The sequence below is a fragment of the Vombatus ursinus genome, unplaced genomic scaffold, assembly GCF_900497805.2.
Source record: "Vombatus ursinus unplaced genomic scaffold, bare-nosed wombat genome assembly UNPS02014798.1, whole genome shotgun sequence".
Taxonomy (NCBI): Eukaryota; Metazoa; Chordata; class Mammalia; order Diprotodontia; family Vombatidae; genus Vombatus; species Vombatus ursinus.
In genome coordinates, this window is record NW_020954576.1 from 54,058,820 (window position 1) to 54,077,505 (window position 18,686).

At 40.1% G+C, this 18,686-nt stretch overlaps 2 protein-coding genes across 8 annotated transcripts in view; one reads left to right on the forward strand and one right to left on the reverse strand.

Moving 5' to 3' along the window:
* Nucleotides 1–7,895, reverse strand: part of SYT11 (synaptotagmin 11) — a 28,084-nt gene extending 20,189 nt beyond the window's left edge. Inside the window, exon 1 of one of the 2 annotated variants that reach the window (XM_027871842.1) lies at nt 7,502–7,895. In XM_027871842.1, the coding sequence (XP_027727643.1) occupies nt 7,502–7,535 (34 nt within the window). In that variant the 5' untranslated portion in view covers nt 7,536–7,895. The remainder of the gene's footprint in view (nt 1–7,501) is intronic. The other variant, XM_027871841.1, reaches the window with a different exon arrangement.
* Nucleotides 7,896–8,939: 1,044 nt separating this feature from the next.
* The window catches only part of GON4L (gon-4 like), an 83,073-nt gene continuing 73,326 nt past the window's right edge, over nt 8,940–18,686 (forward strand). For 2 of the 6 annotated variants that reach the window (XM_027871219.1, XM_027871220.1), the window contains exons 1-2: nt 9,174–9,496; nt 11,096–11,626. In XM_027871219.1, the coding sequence (XP_027727020.1) occupies nt 11,131–11,626 (496 nt within the window). In that variant the 5' untranslated portion in view covers nt 9,174–9,496; nt 11,096–11,130. Of the gene's footprint in view, nt 8,992–9,172; nt 9,497–11,095; nt 11,627–18,686 lie in introns of those variants that run through there. The other 4 variants (XM_027871217.1, XM_027871216.1, XM_027871218.1 and 1 more) reach the window with 4 other exon arrangements.

Consider the following 18,686-nt stretch of genomic DNA (forward strand, 5'->3'; position numbering starts at 1 on the left):
AATTGCCTTTCCCTGAACCACATTCTACCATGGTTGGGCCAGCTGGCCTCTGAGACCTCTTCTACATCTATGATTCCATGATCTCCTGACTTCCTGCTTTTGCACAGGCCATCTACCATGCCTGAAATGCACTCCCTCCTCAGCTTCACTTAAGACTCCCTACCTTCCTTCACTTAATTCAAGTGCCTCATCCTACAACGGGGCCTATATCGGCTAGTGCCATTCAGCCAGAAATTACTTTGTATTTACTTAGTTTTTATTTGCTTTTACTTCATGTATAATAAAATTTAGACCTAGAAGGGACCTTAGAGGCGATATTGTCCAGCCTACTCATTTTACTGTCGAGAAAACAGAAAACAGATTTGCCTAAAGTCATACAAGAAGTGGCAGAAACGGGATTCGAAATTAAGTCCTTTGACTCCAAATCTTGTGCTGCCTCTTAGAAAGTGTTGAATTCAAAGTAGAAGCATCAGGAGACACAAATGATTTCTTAACTGCCAAATCTAATGGTCTTTTCTCAATTCACATTTTCCTGGTCCTCTGCAGCTTTTGACACTGTGGATCACTCTCTCCTCCTTAACATTCTCTTCTCTCTTTCTAGAGTTTCATGACACCACTCTCTCTTGGTTCTCCTGCCACCTAACTGGCTACTCCTGTCTTTGCCAGATCTTCATCTAGGTCAAGTCCAGTCCTAGGGTATGCCTCCAGGGTTTTGTGCGGGGCCCTCTTCTATTCTCCCTCTATACTATTTTACTTGGTGATCTCTTCTGCTCCCATGTATTCAATTGTCATCTTTAAGCTAATGATTCTCAAGTCTACTTATCCAGCCCTAACCTCTCTGCTGACCTCCAGGCTCAAATCTCCAGCCACCCATTAGATATCCTATAATGGATGTCCTGTAGACATCTTAAACTCAACATGTCCAAAACTGATCTCATTATCTGTTCCCCCCCAACCCCCAACATCCCTTTCCTTTCCAAATATACTTATTACTGTTGACTGTACTACCATCCTTCTAGTTGCCCAGACTTCCAACCTGTCATCCTCAACTCCTTACTCTCTTTTACCCCCTGTATTCAATGTGTTGCCAAGGACTGTGGATTTTACCTTTATAACACCTCTTATATATGCCCCTTTCTCCCCTCTAACATGGCATCACTCTGGTGCAGGCCCTCATCGCCTTACCTCTAGACTATTGCAGTAGCCTGCTGCTGGGTCTGCATGCCATAAGTCTTTCCCCACTCCAATCCATCTTCAGCTGTCTAAGTGAATTTTCTAAAGTATACATGTCATGCCTCCTACTCAATAAGCTCCAGTGGCTTCCTATTGCCTCCAGAATAAAATACAAGCAAACAAAAAAAAAATAGGCAAGAAATGGCTAAACAATTAAACCTCCCTCTACCAGTTGGGTGGAATTTAATTTATTGCCATTAACTGTTGCACTTGATACTAGTGAAGTGGTTCCCATTGTAAGATTATTAGCATTGATATATTTGGTCAGTTCTCTTATCACTTTTTCCAGGAGGCAGTGAAAAACACAAACAATAAAATATCACTCATAGCCAGAGGAATTTGTTAGGTTCAGCAATGGCTTAAGGAAAAGAGAACTTTGCAACAAATGAAGAGCAGTCAAAGTCCCTCATCTGTTCATAACTTGGTCCCCCCTGCCTTTCTAGTCTTCTTACATCTTACACCCCCCACCTGCAAATATTCTGTGATCCAATGACACTGGCCTCCAGCAAGGAACTCCTCCCAACTCTGGAGATTTCCCTGGGCTATCTCCCATGCTTGGAATGCTCTTCTTTCCTCCACTGTACCTCCTGGCTTTCTTAGCCTCCTTCAAGTTCCAGCTAAAATCCCACCTTCTTCAGGAAGCCTGTATAAATCCTTCTTAATTCTATTGCCTTCCTTCTGTTGATTACTATCCATTGATACTGTATATGGCTTATTTGTACATAGATGTCTACACGTCTCCCCCACTAGATTGTGTCAGAGACTGTCTTTTGCCTTTCTTTGTATCCCCAGCGCTTTGCTCAGTGCCTGGCACATACTAGGCACTTAAATCTTTATTGACTGACAAGCAGAAATATGATGCCTAAAGGTTCCATAGACAATCAAACACTATCACTATTAAATACACATGCACCAAACATCAAAGCAACCAAATCTTTAAAGGAAGAGGATCAAAATGCGTATAGCAAAATAATAAGGTAATAAAAGTAGGAAACTTCAATACTCCATTAATGGGATATGAAAAATCAAAAATAAGACAGAAGTGACAGACTTAAAAAGAGTATTGAAAAAAACTATTTGATGGACATAAGGTGAGTTTGGTAAAGAATGTATTTCTTTTTAAAAATTGCATTGTAGTTTTACAAAAGTTGAAAATGATCTAGCACATAAAGAACTTATGAATAAATACAGAAAGACAGAAATCTTAGGTATTCTTTTAATAGACTATAACACTATAAAATTATAATCAATTGCCTATATTTGGCCAAAAGATATAGCCCTAAATGGAGGCTAAACAATGACCTGCTAAATAATGCAAGGGTCAAAGGCCAAATTATAGAAAAAAATATTTTTTAAAAATGAAAATAGTAATATAAAATATAAAAATATATGGGATATAGGTAAACCAATCCCCAAAATCAAATTTATGTCCCTAAATGCTTATATTGACAAAAAGAAAGAATTAATCAGCTGAATATGTGGTTAAAAACAAGAGAATCAACAAATCAACAAACACCAACCTGCATGAAAGAGGAAATTAGTAAGATTAAAGGTGAAAAAATAGAATTAACAATGAAACAGTCAAAGTAATAAAATATTTTTTAAAGACCAAAACAATTGATAGATTGTTAGTTTATCTGTATTCATATTGTCTTAATTTCTACATCAACCCACTCCATAAGAATGTAAGCTCCTTAAGGGCAGGGACTAGGGTCTTTTTTTTTATTCCCAGTATCTAGCACTGTGCTTGACACACATATAGCAGGTACTTAATAAAATTCTAGTTGATAGTATGCATATGCTATCATAAGCATAATTACTATATGCATATGACAATTACTATACCAATGTATATGGAAACAACAACAAAAAAAAAAACTTGCAAGTGAATACTGTGTAATTATAATTACCAAGCTTGGTCCTGAAGCAGAGATGAAGAAATATACCTCCTGCTCTCCTTTGCAAAGGTAGGGGGACTTTAGGCATGGAACACTGCATGTGTTGTCATACTCAGTTGACAATGCTGATTAGTTTTAATTAACTGCTTTATCCCCTTTTTTTTTCCTTTTAAAGTCTCAGTTACAAGTAATGACTCATGGGGTAGGAGAAGATAGAGGACACATTTGGAAAATGAAACTGATGTAAAAATAAAAGCTATCTATAAAAATTTAAATTAAAAAATGCTGAATGAATGAAGTTATAAAGAAGCAAATTTAACTCAATATAAAGAAGATTTTTCTAACAATTAGAGTTGTACAACAATGGAACTGACTATCTTATGAAGCAGTGAGCTCCCTGTCACTTCAGCTGTTCAAGCAGAAACTAGATGTCTACCTGTCAGTGATGCTGAGGAGGGAATTCTTACATGGGGGTGGCAGGTTAGACTAAATGATCGCTAGCTCACATCCAGCTCTAGAAATACATGAACACCGATACAACCCAAGAAGGAAAAGGTAATAAAATTTAAAAGATAATTTTTAAAGAAAATTTTTGTGTGACTAAATCTCTCTATTTTACCCAGCCTGAAAATTCAGGCGCTATTCAGGAGCCCAATCCCACTACTGATCAATTGGAAACGGAACTTTGACATCCTGTATTTCCAACCTGGGCCTGTTTGCCCCTCCTTAGGCAACCTATGGCCCCCTCACTCCTGGTAGCTCACCCATATTGATGTTGAACTTAGAATGGACACCTAATCAGTTTAGTCCACTGCCATTCAGAACTTCAAAATTCAAGAGATCCATCAGCCTCAACCATTTTGGTAGCTGAGATTACAGGCGTACACTACAATACCCAGCTAAAAAAGGCAATGCTAAGGTACAAACAATGTAAACAAAATACATCAAAGGTACCCAGATTGATGTATAATATTTAGACTATAAAAGGGGAAGGGAGCCACATTCTGTTGTGGTAGTAATGTACAGGGTAAGCTCCTAGAAGGGGTGGAGAAATCAAGGCTTATTAAACCTTTGCAGCAGTCTACCCAAATAGTACCTAACATAATGTCTTATCCATAATGTGTATTTTTACAAATACTTGTTGAATCAATGTATATAGCTAGAGAAACACAGAAGCTTCATCAAGCATGAAGGGAGGCCGGTGCAAGCTTTAAACAAGGCATCAGTCAGAAGGACATGCTTTCTGTAGCTTTTATTCACCAAAATAGTGTTTTCATGAAAATTATTTGTTCCTGATTAGCGAACATGGACGTTGAAGGATTCTAGGAGAGAAAAACTGGGTAAGACTATGAGAAGGTAGAACTATAGCAGCATGGAATGCTAGTGATAGTTAATTCAATCTCCACATTTAGCAGAGAAGGGAAATGAGACCCAGGAGGTATTTTCTGCGAATTATTTGAAATTGACATCTAAGAGATGGAACACTAGATGAGAGCATACCTATAAAATTTAGGTCCTATACTAAGCTATGTGGTGATTTACATTGCTATTATAGCATCTTCCTTCTTGTTATCATAGTTTGTGAAATTTCCACCTCCTAGAGGAGCTGAGGATGAAAAAGATACTGATTTTCCAGTTTGTGAATCAGAGGTGTCAAACTCACAGGCCAACTGCATCTGAGTGGAGCCCAAAGCCGATTAAAATATAATTGGCAGATATTTAACAAAATAAATAAAAATGCAATAAAACATACATAACATTATATTTTAAAAGTAAGCGAATATGCAGCCTGTGCAGAGATCCTTATGTATGATTTAGTAGCCCCCATTTCTATTTGTGTTTGACACCACTAATAGAGACCACTTCTCACTATTTCTCACTTTTCAATATATGTTCCTGATCATTATAGCACCCCACTCCATATCAAGAGACAAGGCAGGAGGAAATCACTGGACAAGAAGGGACATCAGAGGTCATTTAGTTAAATGCACTTCTGAATTAAAAAACAAAACTCTACACCATCTTTGAAACTCATTCTAGTCGAAGATTTGATTGGGGAGGCAATTGAAAATAGTGGTTAAAAAGAATTTTAGGGTGGTTGTGTATTACAGTGAGCTTTGTTCTTTTGGAAAAACAAACAACATATGGTATTCAAGTCAAAAGACGTGGGTTTGAGGGATAGTTCAAACAATAAACAATCAGAGAGTGCCTACTATGTGCCAGGCACAGTGCTAAGGGCTGAGGATACAAAAAGAGGCAAAAGACAGTCCTTGCCCTCAAAGAACTTAGAATCTAATGGTTCTGTGTGACCCTAGGCAAGTTACTCAGCATCTCTGAGGTTGTTTTCTCATCTTCAAAATGGGGATAATTATAATGGATTTTATAATGATTTAAAATATTTAAAGCACTTTACATAGTGATTTATTTCATAGCCACTCAATGAAGTAGGTAGTATTGGGAGCACCCCCATTTTACAGATAGGGAAACAGACTTGGAAATGTCACAGCATGATAGGATTTCAGACCTAGAGCTGGAAGAGATTTCAGATGCCCACAACTCCAACTCTCCCATTATGCACATGAAGAAACCCACGTCTCATTAGGGTTCTTCCCAGCTTGCCTAGATTCCAAAAAAGGCTTCCTTCCATTTCCTTGTCCCAGACAATTCTCATTCTTGCGATGTTTCAGGAAAGATAGTCTTTCTGTATCCTTTTCCATACTGATCATTTCTACTAGTCATCTGGGACAAAAATTAAACAACCTATTACTAAAGTAGAGGAAGTGAATTAGTAGAGGGAAGAAGTCAGAGTCACAAGAAGAAGTAACAGGATGAGAAGATCATTGACATCCCCAAGGTGAAGTACATGACTGCAAATGTGGAACAGGAAGCTGGAGATGCAGGTGATGTGGGAGAAGGAAATAAAGTCAATGATTTGGATTTGGAGATTTCTCTGGGATGAAGTGGTACAAGTGTAAAAACTCTACAAGATAGATTTTTATTATTATTTTTAAAACTGTATACCTTCCTCCTTGTGCCCTTTGAGCCTAGACCCACTTTCAAAGGCCTCAAACTTGGGAGTGGGGAAAGTCACCAAATCCAAGCAACACTTTCAGTCGTCCTCACTCTGGTCATTCAAGGCTTGATGACCAAGCTTCCTGGACAGAAGGGACTCTCGTGAGGAAAGACAAGTTCTCTTGTTCACCACTCCTGATTACCATTCCATCAGGAGGGTAAACCAATAGGGAACATAGGGACGTTCCTTCTTCAGGGCAGTGGAGACTGAGAAAGTTGGGAGCTTAAAGGTTTGTCCGCTAGCAAATAGTGGGACTCTCTCATACAGGAAAAAGGCTGCTTCCTCCCTTCCCAACCTCATCCCTCTTCTCTTCTCTTCTCCCCTCCCCCAGGGCCGTAGCTTATCCAGCAGGGGCCAAGTGGGGCTGGGCCGGGACGGGCCGATCCGAGATGACGTAATGCTTTCTCTGGTACACAAAGCGGCCTCCCCCGGGCTCAGGCCTCTCCCGCCCCTCCTCCTCCAGCTTCGGCTCCGGCCCCTCTGGCGCTGGTTCGAATCCCCCTCCTGCCGCTCTCCAAGAGCCAGCCCGGGGGACCCGGGGAACAAAGGCCCGGGGAAGGAGAGTCGAGGCGCAGCCAGGAGGCCCAGAAATAGACATCACGTCATTCCCTCAGCCCAGCATCGCCAAACGCCATTAGGTAGCATTGGGCAGACCCCACCATTACTATGCAGAATGAGGCCACCGGGAGAGCAGCCCAGCCCCTCAGTCCAAGAGGTCCAGCAGAGCCGCTCGGAGCTGTTCCTCTCCTGCACCCCCTCCCCCAACCTCACTCCCGGGAGGCCGCCTCCCCTGGCTGCCAGCCACTCAGCCCACAATCCCCAAGCTGCCATCTTAATACCCCATCTCCAGTGCCACCTCCCTCCCCTGCAGCCTTATGATGTAGGGAGGGGAAGGGACACCGCCCTTCGTGCCTTAAGGGGGAGGGTTTGGCTTCCCCATACCTGCACCCCAAAAGGAGAGGTTCAATTACGCTGTGCACCTCTTGTTTCTCACCTCTCCCAGTGCTGACAGTGACCCAGGAAAGGTTTTCAAACCTTTCTCCCACCCCCACCCCCCACTACTTAGCTCTGGTCTGGTGCCAGTCCTGGCCTTGCCCACTCCTGCGGTCCACATCTCCAAGGTCCAGGTTCTGTCCATTGCTGGCTGCCCAGCATTCCTGGCCTAGGTTTTTCTGGGTCGGACACTGCCAGGGCCCTGCTCTTGGTCAAACTCATTACTCAGCAGTTAGGATCTAGCATCTCTGCTATGGTTCCAACCACCCCCTGCTTCATTTCCCCAACCCTGAACCCCACTCACCAAAGCTGGGTCGAATATTGGTGATCTCGGCCATGGCGTAATCAGCAGCACTTGCTGTAAATGGGTTCCCAGCTTCCTGAGAACTCCTGCACCCCTCTATTATTGCAAAGGCCGCAGCTGCAAGATGCCGATATGGGCAATAGAGAAGGAAGACTTCTCCTGCGATGGCTTGGCTTCACTGTGCCAGCTGCGGGTCCACCTAAGATGCTCTAGGGATGCTCTGAGCTAAAAGATGCAGGTGCAGCCAGACTGGTCCTGATGCGACGTAAGCTCCGCCCTTTTCCGAACCTTCCTCCTCCTCTCTCCGAACAATCTCAGACCAGAGGTCCCTCTACTTTCCGAAACATACCGAAGAAGAGACCACGCCTAGTTTCGAAGCTCCTGGGGTAAAGGCCCCGCCTTTTTACGAGTATTCTGGGAAAAGTGCAAAAATCTGGAGGCCAGAAGGAGGAGACTGGCAATTTAAATCTTCCTTTCCTTGATTATCATAGGAAATCCTATTGCTCGGATGACTAGGTCTTAAAATAGTAGCAGAATGTTCTGGGTGACAAGGAACACTGAGAAGTGGAAAAACAAATTTCAGACTGTTTGAATTCCATTATTGATTAGATCATTGCTGTTTCGGTGCATTTCTGTGACCACAGTGTTATTATGGAACCCTTCCTAAACTCTAGATGTTAGCGATTAAAGGACCAAACCACCAAAGCTGCGCATTAAAAAAATCACGTCCTCAGGATTTAGAATATCCTCTCTCCAATTATCCTTCTAGGGATCACGTTATTATATAGGTTTACAAAATAAAAACAAAAACCACTCCCAAACAGAACCACTTCCCTCGAAAATAATTCCTTACACCAACTCTCAGCATCACTTTAGCTACGGAAATTTGGCCTTTAAGATCCTGCTTAAAAAACTACGGAATTCACCAAGATTTTAAGTAAATCTTAGTATAAGATATTTGGATGGTGTTTTATACTTTCTTCATATACATGTAGGACTTAGTACGGAGCTAGGTCCTTGTAGGAGCTCATAATGCATAAATACATCAATATTTGATGTATTTTTGATTTAAAACAGTCCCTGAATCTTTTTCCAAGGTCCCACAGATTTGGCTCCAGGAAAGGTACTGTATTTGGAAACCATTTAAGTTAACACTTTACTTCTCAATTCTCCAGATCCCAAATCCTGCATGCCATATGCTTAATGGTGAGCAAATAGCACTCCTCGTGCACCTCAAAATATCAGCTCTCAGTTGAGTGGGAGATAGGGAAGAAAATGAGGCTCCAGGTGCCTTTAACTTTTTCACCAATGACAAACTTGTCAGCTCTGGCTTCATTTTGCCCTGACTCAAGATGTCGGCCGACGTGAGCGCATGCTCAGTTTCGATCCAACCTCCAGGCACGCGGTTCGGGGGCGCGCACGTCCGTCCCAGACGCCGAGTGACTTCCGGTAGTGGCCTGAGCGGAGTTTCCGCGGGCTCAGGCCGGCCGGTGAGGGTGCCTGGGTCGCGCGGTCCGGGCGGGAAAGAGTCAGGCGGGAGCGAGGGAAAGGGACTTCCGGGGTGGAAGTCAGGGAGTGTAGATCACGGAAAGAGAGACAGAGTGAAGGAGCTGAGAACAGACGCACCAAATAGGATGTGTGAGGGACGGTGGGAGGCGGGAGTTAGGGGTCAGGGGTCACCTGGTGGACTTTGGGGGTCAGCATTCGCCTGAGGGGGCTTGTGAGAAGCTGAGGCCCGGAGGCGTGAGGAGGCTGCCTTGCCTGGGAAGGTGCTGGGGGGCGAACGCCAGCCTGAAGCCACTTTCCAGGAACAGGGACCCTGAGGCCTTGCTCCAGCGGGCAGTGCAGTCGCCTCCTCTGTTTGTTCCTGTGAGGCCACAGTACCCGAGGGACCAGGTGACTTCTTTGGGAGCCGACTCCCCGTGTATGCTATTGAGGTGCTGGGAGCTTGGCCCCTGGGTCCCAGTCCAAGTTCCTTCGACAGATTAACTTTGGGCAAGTAACTACGTTACGTTGCTTTTGTGGTGCTGTAAAATACTAGGCTAGAATATCTTCATCCCAGCTTCCATCGTCATATTGCTGAAAGTTTGAGTGTTTATTGAGCCCGTGAGATGTTATCTACTTGGTGCAATAGAAAGATAACTAGATTAGAGTAGGAGGAACCCAGGTTTCGATCCCAGTACTGATACTTGGGGCAAGTCACTCAGTCTCTTTAGGGCTCCGTGTCCTCATCTGTAAAAAGGAGTTGGGAATAATCCTGTGTGTGTATAGGTGTATGTAGGAGGAGGAGGAGTCCTGACCCATGATTTCATCAGTTCAGCAAACTCCCTCTGAGGAAACTTTTTACCAGTGCAGACTGAAAACTGTTCTGGAACTTACAGCCTTGGAAAATTTTCTGGGGGGCATTGAGAGGTTAACTGACTTGCCGAGGTAACACATCTAGTTAGTACGTGTCAAACTTGAATCTAGGGCTTCCTGACATAGAGAATGGCTCTCTTTTCCCTCTTCATTATTTGTGCTGTTCTGTTTCTCATATGACATTACAATTTAGAATCTAAGAGCTAGCAGACAGGACTTGTTAGGTTATTATCTTGTCGAACCATCCCTGTGTAGGAGTCTTTTCAACAAATACCTGACCAGATGGTCTTTTAAGATTCTGCTTGATTACTATGCAGCAGAGTGAACTCAATGTCTCACAAGGCAACTCATTACATTTTTAAAGAGCTCTAATTGTTATAAAGTTCTTATATTGAACTGGTTTCCTTCCTGTAACTTCCCTCACTTGGTCCTAGTTCTGGCCTTTGAATATACATAAAGTATAATTAATCTTTCTCGTAATAGCCATTACTTGAAGACAGCTATCCTGTTCCCCTTTGGTCCTTTTTCTAGTCTAAATAGTGTATATTCTCTTAACCAGTCCTTATAACATAGTTTACTTCACCATCATGGTTGTTCTCTTCTGATCGTTTTCCAACTTGTTAATGCCCCTTTCTCACCAGTGTAGTGTGGCAGGACTGCTACTCTACCTTGTCTTATACTACACACTTCTCTTAATGCAGCCTAAGTTTGTGTTAGCTTTTAAAATAGTCAGTCTGTTGAGAGGCATCTTGAGTTTGCATTCATCTGAATCCCTAGGTCTTTTTCATATGAACTTCTAAATCATATTTTTTCCATTTTAAAATTTGAGTAGTAATTTTTTTTAGCATAAATGTAAAGTTCAGTGCTTTATATTTATTCCTATTGTTATGGAAGAAATCTGCATCTGAAAAATACTTCTTCCATCTTTAAAGGCCTCTGGATTTGTTAATCTAGACACAAAAATGCTTTGAAAACATTACATGAAAGCAAAATAATATGGTGCAGAACTGTGTGCATATCAGTCCTTGTATAGTGCTGGGATTAATTGAGGAGTAGATGGGTTCTGCTTGTAGTTCAGGGAAGAGAACACTGACAGGTGCTTTTGTTCAAGGGAATTAGTTCATTTAATGGGGATGCATGTGTATCATGAATATAGTAGCACTGTATTTCTTTGAGGTGTTAATGATTATCACTAATTAGCATGGGAATGTTGAGTACTTGTTCTTATCGTTTCAGGATGGAGCAGAACTGGGATTCTGCTTACCTTTAAAATGCTTCCTTGTAAGAAGAGAAGAACTACTTTGATATCATCCCCTCAGCGTAAAGACAGCCAGGAGGAGATCCATTTAGACCTAGAAACAGCTACTACTCCAGAACCTGACCAAATTACAGACTTGGGCACAGTGTCCTTACCCTGGGGGCTGAGCCATGTCAGAACACCAGGCTTGGATGTGCAACCTATGCAGGATGCTGGTGACCGTACTTGTAAGGAGGATCCATCTGCCTCCAGGTTGCTTGCTCAGGACATAGATGTAGCAATCCTAGAAGCTATTGATGTTCCCAACACTCAGGAAATCAACCTTTCTTCCCTGGAGTCCTCTCAGCCTTGTAATATTCCTATTGCTAAAGGAAAAATCCAGGGAACTTGCATGAGGAGGGGGAAGAGAATTGCACTCAGGCCAGGGCCAGCTTCTCGGGATGATCATCCATACTTGAAGGAATCTTCATCCTCTGCAGAGGCATGTGAGAAGATTAGCAATGAAAGTGGTAAGATATGAATCCTGAGTATGGTCACTAGGTTTCTGTTTTCTAACACTATCAGAAAAATTTTTCTTATGTCTGACCTGAAACCTACCTGCTGCAGTTTAAGCCACTGTCTTGTGTTCTGTTTTCAGAAGAGTTAGCTTATAGGTACTCAGTAAGTTTCTTTGCTGTGTAGTTATTAAAATTTTCGCTACTGCACTGCCGCAGTTTTCTTTAGGTGGTCTACAATCCTAGTACCTAACCAAGGAAGTGTACCCTGAATTTCTGAAGTATGGTGACAGGGATAGAATCTCTTTTACAGGAAGAAAGTCATTTGTTGCCTTGTTGGGTTATTTGGAATTAGTATGTTGGCTTTGTGGAATTTATGTTCCATCACATCCAAAGTTAGTCAGAATTAGAATTAGAATTTCAGAATTAGAAAGGATTTTAGCTCATTTTGTCAAACTGTTATTTTACAGATGAGGAAGCTTATCACATGTCCAATTGAGTGCTATAGTTCTGATGATTGACCATAATGTACCTTTAACTGGTATATTTTTATTTCCAGAGAGTTTTTTTGGTAGAGTGAAAAAGTTAAAATCAGTCATTAGATTGTGACCAACAGTTTTAGAACACAAATTCAATTTCCTTGGCTTCATGCTAGTTTTCTAGTTATTATGAATTATATACATATATTTGTTCTTTGATCATAAAGTATTTAAGTAAAGTACAGCTTACTGCATGCAGCAGGCACTCAATTATTTCTTAGTCTTAAAAATTCTTATTTTGGTATTTGTATTTCATTTATTGGGACAATTTCTTTGTTCCACTTTGAAAGAATAATAGAATCAAAGAATATTAAGAGTTGAAAGCTACCTTAGAGGTCATCTAGTCCAGCCTCATTTTAGGTCCAAGAATCCCTTCTACGACATCTCTAACAAGTGGTCATTTATCCTTTAGTTGAACATGTCCAATGGTGGGAAACTTATTAGTCATTAGACATCCCACTCTGTTGTTAGTTTATCTGGCTGGTTTTTATGTTGAACTGATATTTACCTATCTATATTCTATCCATTGGTTCCAGTTCTGTCTTCTGGAACTAAGCAGAATAAATCTAATTCCTTTTTCTCATGATAACCCTTCAAATATTCAAGCCCTGTTCAGTCCTCTAAATCTTCTTCAGGCTATAAACATCACATTTTTGGGGGCATCTAGGTGGTGCAGTGGATAGAGGATTGGATTTGAGAGTCAGGAATACCTGAATTCAAATGTGGCTTCAGACATTTATTAGCTGTGTGAACCTGGGCAAGCCACTTTAACCTTTATTTGTCTCAGTTTCTTTACTGTAAAATGGTGTCAATAATAGCACCTACCCTCCTAGGGTTATGAGGATAAAATGAGATAATATTTGTAATGTGCTTTGCAAATTTTAAAATGCAATATACATGTTCAGTATTACTCTTGTTATTATTTTCTTTTTTTCCCTTGTGCCATTATTTCATGCTCATCGCCATTCTGATTAACCTTTGAATGGATCCACTTTATTTTGTCAGTGTTCCTCTTAAAATATGCTGCTCAAAACTGAAAACAGTATTCTAGTTGTGGTCTAGTCAGTATAGAAGACAGGGGACTGGTACTTCTCTTGTTTTATACCTTATACTGTATTTCTGTAACGTAGCCTAAGATCACACGAGCTTTTTTTGGCATCACATCACTGTTGATTCTTTTGAGCTCATAATTAACTGAAAAAAAATCTATCTTTTTCATATGAACTACCAGTAAACAAATTTCCATTTTGTATTTGGGTTTTTAAACTCAAGTGCAGAGCTTCACATTTATCCTGATTGAATTCAGCATGTTATATTTTATCTATTATTTTAGCTTGAAATATTTTTGTATTTGATATAGGCATGCCATTTTCATCTTCATCCAATTCATTGTTGTGTTGAGGACAGGGTCCTATAGTTTAGCACTATGGACTTTCTTCAGGGTTGACATTGATCCATTGTTCAACATGCTCTTTGGATGCAGTTGTTTAAGTACCTTCAATGAAGTCCTCTTAACTCTGTTATGATCTGGCTTACATTCATTCCTGTTTTTTACAAGTTTATCACTAACAACTTTGTCAAATAGCTTGTTGAAATGACTATAAACTATATCTGCAGCAGCTTAGGTGGCACAGTTTATAAAGCACTGGGCCTGGAGTCCTGTATCAGACACTTACTAGTTGTATAACCCTTGGCAAGTCACTTAACCTTTGACTGCCTCAGTGTCCTCAACTGTAAAATGGGGATAATAGCTCCTCCTCCGCAGGGTTGTTGTGAGGATCAAGTGAAGTAATATTTGTAAAGTGCTTGGCACAGTGCCTGGCACATAGTAGGTATTTGTTTCTTTTATTCTTCATCTCAATACTGGTAAAAATGGAAATGAAGAAGTGACCTGATGTTGCTGTACTTAGTGTGCCTGGGAAGCAGCATGGTGCCGTGGAAAGGGGGGTGGATTTGTAATAAAAGAACCTGGGTCTGCATCTCACCTCTGTCAGTCCCTGTCTGATCTCAGACAAGTCACTTCACTTCTCTGGGCCTCAGATTCTTCATCTGTAAAATGAAAAACTTATAGTAAATGGCCTCTTAAGGTCCCTTTCAGCCGTAAATCTATCCTATGATCTCTGTCTAAATGCTTGCATGTTATCTGTCTAAGTAATCTTGCTAGAATTTTACTGGAAGTCAAGATTAATCTTACTGGGCTATAATTTGTAGAAATATCTTTTTTTCCCTTTTTGAAAATTGGAAAGATATTTTACATCTCATTCTTCCACATCTTTCATATTCTCCACTACCTTCAAAAATTACTGACAGTAGCTCAGAAGCTTGATGAAAACTAATTAAATAAATATTTATTGAGTTTTCACTATCTGCTTACTATTATGCTAGATACTGAGGGGGGGAATACAAAGATGAAAATTACATATGGCTCTGAAGGAGTTTAAAGTCTGCTAGGCAAAAGAAAAATAAGTGGATCAAAATGTAATGTAAAATAATGTGTGATTAATATGTGAAAAGCAAAAACAAAATTCTGTGAGACTTCAGAGGAAGGAACAAATAGTTCTGGGAGGAGGAGTTAATCAATAAACATTTATTGAGCACTTACTATGTGCCAGGTAGATTTCACAGAAGAGTGGATATTTGAAGAATAGGTAGGATTTCAGTGGGGGAAATTTGGGGTCAAGAAGGAAGTGCACTCCAAGTGTGGGGAATGGTGTGAGTAAAGGCATGGAGATTATAAAGCCCTGAATGTTTGGGGAGAGGAAAATTGTCCAGTTGTTAGAAGTGTAGTTCACCTGAAGGGTGGTAGAAGTGAGATAAGACTGGAAAGATACATTTAAGCCAGATTGTGAAGATCCTTGAATGAATTTTCAACTTTTTTCAGTAGTTAGCATGGGGTTTTTTTGGCTGCAAGGTCAGTCACTCAGTCAATCAGAAAGTGCCTTGATTACATTTGGGAGCAGGAGTGGAAGGTTATATACCTGGTGGGTTAGCAAGGCACATTAATTTAATTGCCACAGTCTGAAATACACAAATAACATTCATGCCAATTTGTTGCCTATTTACATTTGCAAATTATATTTGCCCAGTAACTTGGATTTAGAATTCAGCTATTGGGAGTATCAATAGAAGCTTCACAGTACAGTGGAAAAATCATTGGGTTTGGAGAGATAAGACTTGGGTTCAAATCCTGGCTCTTCTGCTTACTATCTTTGTGATCTTGGGTGATTCTCTTTGCCTTCTTGGGCCTTAGTTTTTTTCTTCTTTCAAATGAGGGCTGAATGATTTTCTAAGGTCCCTTCCAGTTCAGTATCATACGATTCTTTGATCCGATAGCATGCAGGATGCAGTAGAGCAGAGGCTCAACTTTTTTTTAATATCAAAAACCCCTTTGGCAGTTTGTTGAAGGTTCTGGATTCCTCAGAATAATGTTTTTAACAAAATAAAATTAATGGCATTATAAGGGAAATCAGTTATGTTATAATACAGCTATAAAATTTTAAAAGTGTTTATGGATCCCAGTTTAAAACCCTTGGATTAGAGTATTAAGAAACTAGAGGTAGGGAGTTAAATGCTATTATAATAGTTTAGGCAAAGGTTAATGAGGTCTGAAGTAGCACGGTGTCAGTGACATTAGAAAGGTGGGGACAGATACAGGAGATGTAGTAGATATCTAATAGACAGTGATGATAGGGTCTTAAATACCTCCAAAATTTCAAGTATGAGTGACTGAGAAGGGTAGTACTATTAAGAAAGATAGGGAAGACAGGAGGAAGAGTAAGTTTTTGGGGAGATACAGTGAGCTCAGTTTTGAACATATTGAGTTAGGTACTGTTGAGACAACCTGGTTAACAGTTGGAAGTGAGAGTATGGAACTAGATAAAGAAGTAATCCTGAGGCTATAGATTTTGTAGACATTTACATAAATACATTTGAAGCTGTAAAAGTCGATTAGTTCACCAGGGAAGAGGAGAAGAATGCCAAAAATATAGAGGAGAAGAATGCCAAAAATAGAGTTTTGGGGAACTCAGATCTCTAGGGAGAGAAAGGAAAGGGAAAGGCAGATTAAAAAGTCAGGAGTAGCCACAGAGAGCCAACTCCTTTTTTCCTTCTCCATTGGCCCATTTTAAATTGTCAGAATTTCAGTTTTGAGAGGAACTCTACCTTTTGGATTTCAAAGAGACAATAGACATGTTCTCTTCACCTGAGACACTACAAGTGTGTAGTTGAAAGGTTAACGCAGTGGAGAGGACTCTGTAAGCCCTTTAGTGACTTCTGTTACATTCATGAAAGATCATGTTTTTGGGAGATTTAAAAAAACAAAAAACAAAACTGATGACTTTTTTTTGGCTCTTGACCTTGACATTCATACCAGCACCTTGTGTATCTCTAACCCTTTACACAGTCAAACACCTAGAAAAATTCTTCTTCTCTAATGGCAACCACTTCCTTTCTTCTCACTTGTAATTCCCTTTCAGTCTGGCTTTTGGATTTGGCACTCAACTGAAACTGTTCTCTCCAAGGTCAACCATTATTTCTTAATTGCCAAATCCAGTGGTCTTTTCTCAGTCCTCATCTTTCTTGACCTCTTTGCACCATTTCCCTCCTTTGACCATTGCTGTCTTGAATACTCTTTCTGTCCTGGGTTTTTGTGACACTGCTCTTTTGGTTCTCTTCCTACCTAATTGACCACTTCTTTTCAGTTTCTTTATTGGATCTTTATCCCTATTTTGTCCTTTTATGCTGGGTATCCCTCAAGGCTCTCCCTTGGGTCCTCTTCTTTTCTCTTTCTATATTCTTTAGCTTAGTGATCTCATTAGCTTTCATGGTTACCATGATCATTTCTGAGCGGAAGACTGCCAGATCAATCTGTCCATGAGCTCCAGTACCACATCACCAGTTGCTTACTGGACATTTCCAACTGGATGTCCCATAGGCATCTCAAACTCAACATGTCCAAAACAGAGTTCATTCTTCCCCTTCTTTGGCCCCCTATATGTCCAAGAAACTCCCCTTCTTAACTTCTCTTATTCTTTTGAGGACTTCACCATTCTTCTAGTTGGTAACTCAGCAGTCATGCCCAACTTTTCACTCTCCCTTATTCCCATAACCTATATAATTTGCCGAGTCTTAATTGATTTTACTGTTACATTTTTCATATCTGTCTCTCTCTCTCTCTACTCACATAGCTACCACTCTAGGTCAGGCATTTCATCACCTCTTACTTAGAGTAATGCCAATTCAGTATCCACCAGTATAGATCTAACCATGTCACTCCTCTGCTTAAGAAGCTCTACTGGCTCCCTTTTGCCGTTACGATAAACTCCTGCTTTTGACATTTAAAACCTTTTACAATTTGATTCTGGCCAGGCTGATTGCATGTGACTTACCTTCTCACTCTCTGTGTTTTCAGTCATACTCTCCTACTTGCTGTTTCCCATGCGTAGTGTTCTGTCTCTTCACCTCTGAACTTTTGTACAGACTATTCCTTTTGTCTGGGATATGTTTGTAAGTATTTTGTATTTACTTATCTTGAAGGTGCCACGAAATCAAATAAGGTATAATTTCTTCCCTCAAGTAACTTAAGAGTAGAGAGTAAAGGATGTGCACACACACAAAAACTATTACAAAATAGAATACAGTAAGTATAACTTTATAAGAAAGAAACAGATTTTTAGGAGTTCAGAGGATGATTCAAGAAGCCTTGATAGTAGAATCAAGATTCAGGATCATGGAGTGAAGGACTGAATCCAGTAGTGTGTTAAGGTGAACCTTATTAATGTAGCTTCCAAAAATCCTGATGTAATCTTAGGCTGGATTAATAGAAAAATAATGTCCTAAGACAAGAGAAATATAAATCCTTGTTTTTTTTATATTAACCGTGTCACATTTGGATTATTATGTTCTGTTCTGGGTGCCATATTTCAAAAGAGACATTGAAAAATTAGAGAATGTATTTTGAGGAATTATTTAATGAATATTGGATATTAATTTTGGGAGAGAGAGGAAAAAGATAGATGTCATTAAATTTTTGGAGGGCTATCATATGGAAGTTGAATTTTCTTATTTCATAGGATAGAAGTAGGAGCAATAGCTAGAAATTGGAGGCAGATTTCAGCTTGACGAATGGAAGAACATTTTAATAGTTTGAGCTGATAAAAAAATGGAGTAGGCTGAATTAATAGATAGTGAGTCCCTTGTGACAGTATTGATAGCCGACTTTTACATAGATTAGTATATAAGAACACTAAAATCTCTTCCAAATTTAACTTCTATGATTCTGTGGTATTTATTGAGTACTTTCTATTTTTCTAGTATCTGTAGGGCGATGCCAAAGCTCATAATCTCATTCAGAGACAATGAACAAATGTGAAGCAACAAGAAAACTATGTAAAGCAAAAAAACTATATAAAGCAACATAATGATTCTTTGCCAAAAAGAATGATAAGGACAATAAAGATACTTTAAGAATTATAGGATTTCAAAATTGGAAGGAATTTTAGAGATTATTTTCAGTCCAACCCTCTCATATACAGATG